This window comes from Odontesthes bonariensis, chromosome 22 (genome assembly GCF_027942865.1).
Source record: "Odontesthes bonariensis isolate fOdoBon6 chromosome 22, fOdoBon6.hap1, whole genome shotgun sequence".
Classification (NCBI taxonomy): domain Eukaryota; kingdom Metazoa; phylum Chordata; class Actinopteri; order Atheriniformes; family Atherinopsidae; genus Odontesthes; species Odontesthes bonariensis.
The window spans coordinates 17,581,709-17,591,115 of NC_134527.1; the positions used below are offsets into that span (position 1 = coordinate 17,581,709).

Consider the following 9,407-nt stretch of genomic DNA (forward strand, 5'->3'; position numbering starts at 1 on the left):
TGAAATTATGATATCTGCAAACTACAGTAAAAATACAAAACAAAAAACTGGAAAGTCTGAAAACAAAGTTTTATTATCTACAAAACAGATTTGAATGAAAGTAATGGCAGTGGAATCACAAACTGCATTAAGAATTTAGGACATTGGAAGCTTGATTTCCCTAGATGCTGCTCTGTTTAAGGAGCATGTAGGGCTTCTCAACTAACACAGTGAGCACGTAGCTCATCACCACTGTCAGCACCAGGTGGCCAAAGAACAGGTACATCTAAAGAAGACAGAAAAACAGGGGTCCGACAATATGATAAAACAGGCAAGCGTTCAGGGTTTTGAATAAATAAACAAGTGGATGAAATGCTCACTTACAAAATTGATGTCTGTGTAGTGGATTGGGGTCTCTTGCAAGCCATTGTAGAGGATGATGAAGACAGGATGTACCAGATAGCAGGCAAAACTAATGTTGGAAAGAGGAACCCAGAAACTTAGAGATAAGAATTTCTTGATAAAACCTGGAAACACAGACATACAGAAGCAAAGTTAGATTTCTTTAAATGTACAGCTTTTTTTTTTTTGCTTTCACACCATGTTAATAAAAATTAAACAGAGAAATGCCCAAAGAGGAAATAAGCCTCTTCTAGCTTGTAAGGTTGTTTAGAGTCTAATTGGTATCAATGTGTATTTGGTCACTGATAAACATAATCAGGATATTTGAAAGCAGAATGATGAACTGCTTTAGCTTTTCTTAAATGTATTTTGTTCCAATGAAGAGGCGGCTTGGTTCATTCCTAACCTACCTCCGTAGCCCTCCTCACAGGCCAGGATGATCCAACTCACAGCCAGTGCCCAGAGTGGTCTGTGCAGCCCTTGATACAGAGCATGTGGCAGAGATGGGTAGGCTGGGGTCTCCCTGAGGACGTAGGCCAATCCAACCAACACTGCCATCAGTGACAGACAGCAGAACCAACCAATTGCTGCATGCCTCTGCACCATTAGCAAGACAGGAGAATAATAAGTGTGATGGCAACTTTTGGCTAGATTGTAAAACCAAGAAGCAAAATGACATGTAGTGGTGTTTGAAAGTTTGTGCACCATGTTGAATTTTCTGTACATTTCTGCAAATAATTCCCTAAAACATAATCAGATATTCATAGAGTACAATATCTAAAAGTATATTAAGAGAAAATAAATTACACTTGCTGATGTATTATTAGCATAATAGTAGTGCATTGTGTGTGAGCGACTAAAGGCTTCTTGTAGGTTAAAACCACCAACAGTTGCATTGAGAAAGGCACTGCTGTCCAACAAGAGCATCACTGCCTCCCTCAATACCTTCGTTAGAGATCACATGAAGGAGCCAGGAGGCTGTTAAAAACTGCAAGAACATTATGTCATCTGTGAAACAAGAAGGTGGTATTATCATTGTTTAGGTCAATTTAGCTGCATCAATGCCAGGACTGATTACCATAATTGATGGAACAATTCATTTTTAATCATATCAGCAAATTCTAACGGAAAATATCCGGACAATGTGTTTGTTCACTGAATCTCAACACTACGCAGTGTTGTGCAGCAAGACAATGACCTAAACACGCATGTCATTCTAACAAAGATTGATGAAAGAACAAATAATATTTTGGAAGACCAGGTCAATATCCTAACCTTAATACAGTGGAATGTGGAAGGTCATTATGGTGAGCAATTTATATGAAGAAATCCAGAAACATCCCACCGTGGAAGCTGCTCTGTACAAAACAATGTCTAAAGTTGCACCATGCTCAAATGCAGGAGTGATCAACAGCTACTGGAATAATTAAGTTACAGTTATTGCTGCACAAGAAGCCTCACCAGATACTAAATGCTACTGTTCACCTATTTTGTTGCTACGAAATATAAGATTTTTGTCCGCTTTCTTTAATTGTGCACTGCTTTTCTGCTCCAAAGATTTGTGATAATGTTATAGGTGAGGAAAATTCTGAAGTCTTCAAAAACTTTTTAATCACCATTGTAAGGAATATTTTTGGCACAGGTGACTGTCAGAAATATTACATGTTCTCACCTTTCGCTGTAATAGCTGGTTTTTCTTGGTTGTCAGGTATATTCCAGTCAAGATCCCAATTAGAAATGGTCCATATCTGGTGTAGGGTTTCACATAGTAGTACAAAACATAGTTCTCAGATGTCCTGTGGAAATAAACATCTTTAGGGAACTACTTGGATAGCATAACAGGAGATGTCATGTTGATATCTTTGTTGGGTTTTTCTCTATTTTTTAAGAACATCACATTCAGATACTTTTCATGTTTATTTTTTATTTTGTCCTCCACTTGTGATTTTCCTCTTTTTTTCTTTAAGGACACATTGCATAACATGCTGAGGGATGTGACGTGTTTGGCTAATTGCTCTGTAAAAAAACATCATGTCTGTCAAACTAGTAGCAAAGTGCCCAAGATACATTCTATATTTGATCATTAGCTAAATTCTCTGTTATATATAGACACAACACTCATTCATCCCTTGAGTTAGGTGCTTTTTAATCCTTTAAAAACAACAATTCCTTTAAAAATAGTTTAGCAGAAGGACTGTGCTAAAATTTAGTCAAAAGATAGAAAATGTCCAGAAAAAAACTCATAAAGACCTTCTGAAAGCCTGGAATCTATCGTTCCACACCTCTTTAAAAATGTTACAAGAAAGTCTGGCTCCTTGGAAGCAACTCATATCAAAATAATGGGCGCCTAAATACTTTTGCACAATACTCTAGTTCATCAACGGTGAATCTTACATTGTTGATGGCTGAAAGACTGGTAGCTGCAGGAGTGCAGTTATAACAGCACTGGCCACAGTGGTCATCAGCAGAAGGCCTCCTGCCACGACTGCAAACATACTCCTGTTGCTGATAAGGAAAAAACAGAATGAATAACATTACAACACTTGAGTTTAAATAGTGCTCGGAATCATACTGCAGGATGTGGACATACAGTCTGTAAAAATAGATCAACAGAGGAGTGGTGGTATAACACTGGAAGTCTAAAGACAGGTACCATGTCCAAGGAATACACTGAGGAGAGATTGCAAGATAAAAAGTTATCAAATAGACATGTAATCACTGCTAAATTAAAGACTGAACAATATGTCTAAAGCACTGGTTCAACTTACTATCTCATGAACTGGGAGGAGATTGCTAATAAGCAGCACGTTAGCCCACCAGTACGTCTTACAATCCATCATTGTGTCTATAAATGGGAACCAATAGGGTCCCCACTGGACCAAAGAGATGAGGCTGATGGTGAGACACATAATGAACAGATGCAGTGGCTGAACCCTGCAGTAAAGAAAGACAAATGATGAGAATTCACCTTTTTTCCCCCCAGATTTTACATGTTCAGATTTATGCTCATGAAAAAAAACTGTGCAATGACACAAGCAACCATCCTGGATTATTTCGGCCAGTCAATCAACATTTGTTACCTTTTAATCCTCTTGAGTAGATAATTTGCAACCAAACTGATGCTCAGTTTGTTTTCAGCCTTGTCGATGGAGCTCAGCAGGGACCTGGCACTAAGTAGACCCCTTAAACCCCAACCCAAATTTACAATTTAGAACTCACAATATACACCAGTGTTAATCTATAACTGTTCTAGTCTCACCCCAGCAATAAGAAGGTGTCAACAGCCAGAAAAACAGGCCCACTGATCGTGAGTACATACACCGGGCTGCTTTCAACTGTTTTCTTCCAGATTTTGTAGTTATCTAAAAGAGCAACACAGAAATATTATTAAAAATAGAAGCAAGAAATCAAGAGCTGTATTAATTCCCTGCGACCTTGCATACCCAGGTTGTTAATTACTGGAAACTGTGCAGAGTGGCCACGTATGATCCACAAGAGGCTGAGAACACGGATGCCGTTTAGTGAGGAATAGCCTCCACCTGGGATGGATGAGGAGCTGCTGAAGATGCCCTGACTGGTAGTCTGCAGACTGAAGGCCTGAAGGCAGCCATTCACACAGCTTTGAGAAAGACACAGTTGCACAGGGCTGGTGCTGTCTATAAAAGAAAATGCTCAGTAAGGCTCATTCTTGATATAAACACGGTCTACAGTAAAATGAACATTTCACCTACTGTTTTCTTCCAATGTGCTGCTGTTCTTTTCACTGCAAAATGAACCATTGGTTTTCAGGGTCCCATAAATGTTCGGGCCACTATTCAAATGGGAAAACTCTAACGTGGGGCTGACTGCTCCACTCTGTTCTGACCTCATTATCGATGTGAACAGGGTGGCTGCCAGAGGAATTGCTATCATGACACAACAAACAAACCTGCAGATGAAAAGAAAACCACTTTAAGTCAAGGGTAGTTGTTTAAATGACAAAGACACAGCGTAATAGGAATTCAATGAAATTACGATTCCTTACAAGCAGGCAACCTCAGATGCATGAGGGTGAATTGTGTCGGGCAAACAGTGAGTCATGATCATCTCCTGAGTGGACTGATTGACAAAGATAGGAGGTAAAGGAGGAATGAGGGACATCTGATGAAACTGAAGACTACCTGTTGAAAAGATGAACACAAGGTCCATGTAAAGCACTCAAGAAAAAGAAAAAATATTAGAATGACTAATTGGCATTAGAATAAATCTAAACAACATAGATTTAAGATAACTTACTGTACTGCACCAATGTTCTCACATCTTGTTCTTGGCATGAGTCAGGAACACAAATACCTATAAAGTACTGGACTGCTCCCTATGGTAGTAAATACAACATCAAAGATCAAGCCCAAAACCCTGTTTCTGTCACCTGACAGACGACATTTTAAAGTTTTTGTTTTTTGTATTTACCTGCTTTAGGAACACCTGGCAGTACTGTCCAGAGAAGCTGGGACCGATGGTAGAGCGGCACTGCTGCAGCAAACCAGGCTGGTTGATATTACCTCCTTCAACATTGCTACCAATCTTTCCAAATGCATCATACACTGTCAATACACACAGAAACACCCACTGATTAAAAAACAATCCAGACGCCAGGAGACTTTGTTTCGTACGTTTACCCCCCCCCCCCCCCAAAAAAAAACAAACAAAAAAAAAAACATTTAATGTTGAGATGGGTCTTCTGGAAGTTTGGAAAGGTTGGGTGGGTTAGGGGATATTCATTTAGTTGAATGTTTCTTTTTTTACTGGTAGGTGTCACCACATCCTAAACACTATACCCATAAGGCCTTACTTTCAACAGGCATGTTACATAAAAACTGATCTTACGTACAGATTTTCCTTTGTTGTAGGAAGCAGTAAACATGGTTAATTCAGCTCTAAAATTCTTGTTAACATGGAGGTCTATGAGCACTGACTTTTGGATCAAACCATGTGCCCATTCAGGGACTGTAGTTCAGTTAGACAACTCTTGTGTAAATGTTTCTAAACTTTTATCAAAGTATATGATTTAAGTTTGGGGTCTAGACTCTGGCCTCATTGACTACTTGTGCATTAAATTTGATTTCAGAGTGATGAGTGAAATATTTCTGCCTCTTCTTTATCCTGCGCCGGAGCCTGCAGGTGTATGCTGGGGTGGTGGAGGGGCTGAAATGCAGGCAGTGAGCAGTGTTGAAGGGTAGCAGCAGTGCTGGCAGCAAGCATGAGGCAGAGCAGCTTTACAGCTTAAATAGAGTGGAGAGGTGAGTAGAGACCAATCACATGGGAGGCAGCAGAGCAGCTCAAGTTGCCTGCCTGATCGAGCTTGCAGGCATTGCTTCATTTTCTGCTTCAATCTCAAGAAGATCTGCATGCACAATGTTAACTGTTATTTCATCATTGATTGTGTTTTACAGAGTTAATTCAGAGTTAAATCAATGAATAAGCTGAGGAACACTTCCAGAAGTCGTTGTCTGTGACCACAGTTCCCTGTGCAATCAACAAATGTAGGTTAAAGAACTATCATGCAAAGTAGAAGCCAAATATCAACATGATCCAGAAACACTGCTCCTCCACAGGCTAGAGGACTAAAGTAAAGTGGAAAACATTATTTATGAATGTATATAATAAAATTTCTGGTCGGACAAAACTAAATGGAAATCCCTTTGGAAATCATGGACGTCACACCTTTTGGACCAAAGAAGAGAGGGACCATCTGGCTTGCCATCAAGCCTGCACGCCTAATGGTATGGGGGCGTATTAGTACCAACTAAACTGAAACTAGCATCTTGCACATCTCAAAAGGCACCATCAATGCTGAAAGGTGTATACATGTTTTAGAGCAACACCTGCTGCTACCCAGATGACTTCTTTTTTAGGGAAGGTGCCTTGCAAGACAATGCTAAACCACATAGTGTATCTAAAAACATGGCTTCATAGTTGAAGACTCTGGGTGCTGCACTGGCCTGCCTGCAGTCTAGAAAATTTAACCAATCTAGAACATTTGGCACAGTATAAAATGCAAAATATTACAATGAAGACCCAGGACTGTTGAGCAGCTACAATCCCATGTCAGACAAGAATGGTCTGATATTCATCTCCCAATGGCCCAGCAACAGGTCTCCTCAGTTCCCAAATACTTACAGACTGATGTTAAAAGAAGAAGGGATGCTACACAGTGGTAAACTTAGCTCTGTCCCAACTTATTCAACACTTTCTGCTGTCTTTATATTCAAGATGAGCTGATATTTTTCACGAAAATGTATATCTCTCTAGTTTTCCTTGAGCTATGGCTAATAAAATAATGGTTATAAGATTAGCAAATGAATGCATTCTGTTTTTCTTTAGGCCACATTTTACACAAACATTCCACCCACATAAACCGAGCAGATGAGAAATATTCCCAGAAAGCTCTTCCTCAAATTGTCCTTCCTGTCAGTACAAGTATAAACACCCCTCCAGCTCTGTCATGGATGTCCGAGTGTCCGTGTGGAGCCAGGTCTCAGTGAATACCACCAAGCTTGACTCTCAGCATCCAAAACATACCTTCTTATTGATGCGGAGCTCCTCCAATTTGCTGAGTGACCGCACGTTGCCAGGCATCAGATACCCTGTCGTACCTGGCCTCAACTGCCTCCTCCGTTATTGTTGTTTGTGAAACAGTTGTATTATGAGAGCTTTGGACAGACCGTCCATGCAGGTCCGTGGGAGATAGCAGAACGATCTCAGATGCAGGTAGGCCTAATCTACAGGTAAGTGACAGCTTGCCTTCCACGCATCTAAATGTTTGTCATGACCTCAGCAGCTCCCAAATAATCTGTTCCACTATTTGTGCTTTTGCAAATAAGGCCTCTGCACTAGTAAAAATGGGCTTAAAAACAATAAAGTCGCACATTCAGAGCAGGAAATTATGTATTTCCTGTCATAGCAATATTTTCTACATCAGTACTTATCAGTAATGAAGCTCATTTTATATTCTTAGAATATACATTTCAGGTGGGCTTTTTTGTCGCTTGTCTTGTATTATGATACCACATAGAATTAAAACTAGAATAAAAAGATGTTTTCTTTCAGACATGATCATTTTGTAGCCATTTACTGGTGAAATTAGCTCTTAGTTCTGACCCATCTGAATCTGGTTCCTGCAGCTGAAATCTGACAAAACTGTCACCGCACGGGGCTATTTTAGACTACTAAAAAAAAAAGGTTTTGCAAAAGGCAGCAACACTTACTGAGAACCGCATATTCCTTTGGCTTGTCCTGGTTGATTTCCCAGAGGAAAGTGTTAGTGTCATTCATACATCTTTGTGACACATTGAAGACCTGAGAGCTTTCCAGTGCTTCACTACCCCCAACTAGCAGAAGGAACACAACCCAACCAAAGGCCATCTCAGTTCCAACTACACCTTTTTTGTGAGGAAGGTGCTTAAATAACAGAGAGCGACACATCATCAGGCAAAGAGTAGCGTGAAATTCATCCTCTTCAGCTGGATTGAAAAACTGCTTTGGCAACTGTGACCTGTCCCCAGCTGCAGGTCTGCGTCAGGTGTGAACAGGATTAAGTTACCTGAAAGAGCAAAGAGATCAGGGTGAATACGTCACTACACAGAAGCAACATAATTGAAGTGGAAGCCTAATAATGATGGCTGACCTGAAAAACAAGCCAGTATACTGCTGTGCTTGCTTAACAAGTGGCAGAGTGGCAAACAGGAAACAACTCCAGAGGGTCACCAAAATTGCTGAGAAGGTCATTGGGTGTCCCCTACCCACACTGGAGGACCTTCGTGGCTCTTACTGCCTCAGGAAAGCCAACACCATCCTGAAGGACTTATTCCACCCGGGCATTTCCTGTTTGAGCCACTGCAGACGGTACAGGGCCATTAAAACCAAGACAAATAGACTGAAAAACAGTTACTTCCCAACTGCTGTCAGAGCCATAAATGCCTCCTCATGGTGATAAGTGCAATATATTGTTTTTGCAAATACATAGTCATATTGTTTTTTATATAGTTATACTGTTTACACAAATTTTATATCTCTGCACTGAAAGGCCTGCACCTTCCAGAAATCTGAATCTGAATATGTCTGAACATGAATTTACATGAGTTTATTTTAACTTTTAACTCAACTTTAGTAAACATTTGAAAAAGCTTTAGATTGCCCAGAGATATAAAGGATAGGGCTTTTGCTGTGCTGTACTTTATTTGCATTCTTTTGTTTTTTTTACTCGAACTGTAAGTCTCAAACTTAACTGTTATAGAAGAAACATCACATACTTTGTAGTAATCAGTAATGTTTTTCTATGACATTAATTCAGAGGAGAATCCTAATCGCCGGACTTTGTCAGCGTAGGCTTTTTCAAAGCTGTGCATGATTTGCATGAAGTGTGCAATACCTCTTTAAAATGAATCACTGCATGAGACTGGTCACTAGAGGGGGATGTTGTTCTAAAAACCTACTTGGACAGCCATGATTTTACCTGGCAACAGTGTAATATGCACACCCACATAGGGAGAAGTAACTACATGTACTTAATTCTGTTTTGTGTAATATTGAGGAGAAAACCCCCCTCTTACCACTCGTTTCACTAAAGGAGCGGGTTATAAGATATATTACTCCATAGCATTTTGTTAAATCTACATCTTAAAGAGCAGCATGGTTTAATAAACTAACCCTCAGTTAAGAAACTGCAGCATTTATTTGAAACTGTGTCGCAAAATGGCCATTACAACCCTAATTTAAAAAAAAAAAAAATGCTGTTGGGGTTAAAATGTTACTAACCTGTTGCCAGCTAACCTAATTTGTTTCAAAACTTACTTTTTTCAGCCTTTTGTTGCCCCCTAACCAGTTTTTTGTGATGTGTTGCTGCTGATTTCAAAATGCTCTTTTATCAAAATCCATCATTTGGACATCAGAGTGAGGAACATCAATAGTCTGTGCAACCAGCAGCACCAGACCGCCAAAAGTGGGATTGATCATGACAAGATTAAAGATTTATGTCCACAGAGAAG

The 9,407-nt window shown here is 39.8% G+C and overlaps 1 protein-coding gene across 1 annotated transcript; it reads right to left on the reverse strand.

The window, feature by feature from the left end:
* Positions 1-52: 52 nt before the first annotated feature.
* oacyl (O-acyltransferase like) lies at positions 53-7,814 on the reverse strand. The gene is made up of 15 exons (XM_075455124.1): positions 7,629-7,814; positions 4,831-4,964; positions 4,657-4,735; positions 4,406-4,541; positions 4,113-4,309; positions 3,825-4,037; positions 3,641-3,743; positions 3,462-3,563; positions 3,150-3,315; positions 2,972-3,051; positions 2,776-2,886; positions 2,054-2,177; positions 792-978; positions 364-506; positions 53-265 (listed from the first exon to the last, which is right to left on the reverse strand). Exons 1-15 carry the CDS (start codon positions 7,783-7,785, stop codon positions 161-163), a joined length of 2,037 nt encoding a protein of 678 aa, XP_075311239.1. The 5' UTR covers positions 7,786-7,814; the 3' UTR covers positions 53-160.
* Positions 7,815-9,407: the final 1,593 nt, after the last annotated feature.

Excerpts from the sequence above, each read along its gene's own strand:
- oacyl (XM_075455124.1), bottom strand. The coding sequence starts at position 7,785 with ATGGCCTTTGGTTGGGTTGTGTTCCTTCTGCTAGTTGGGGGTAGTGAA. Across the intron at positions 4,310-4,405 it reads GCATCTGAGGTTGCCTGCTT|GTTTGTTTGTTGTGTCATGA; the intron begins GTAAGGAATCGT and ends TTTCATCTGCAG. Across the intron at positions 3,052-3,149 it reads TCCTCCCAGTTCATGAGATA|TGTATTCCTTGGACATGGTA; the intron begins GTAAGTTGAACC and ends ATCTCTCCTCAG.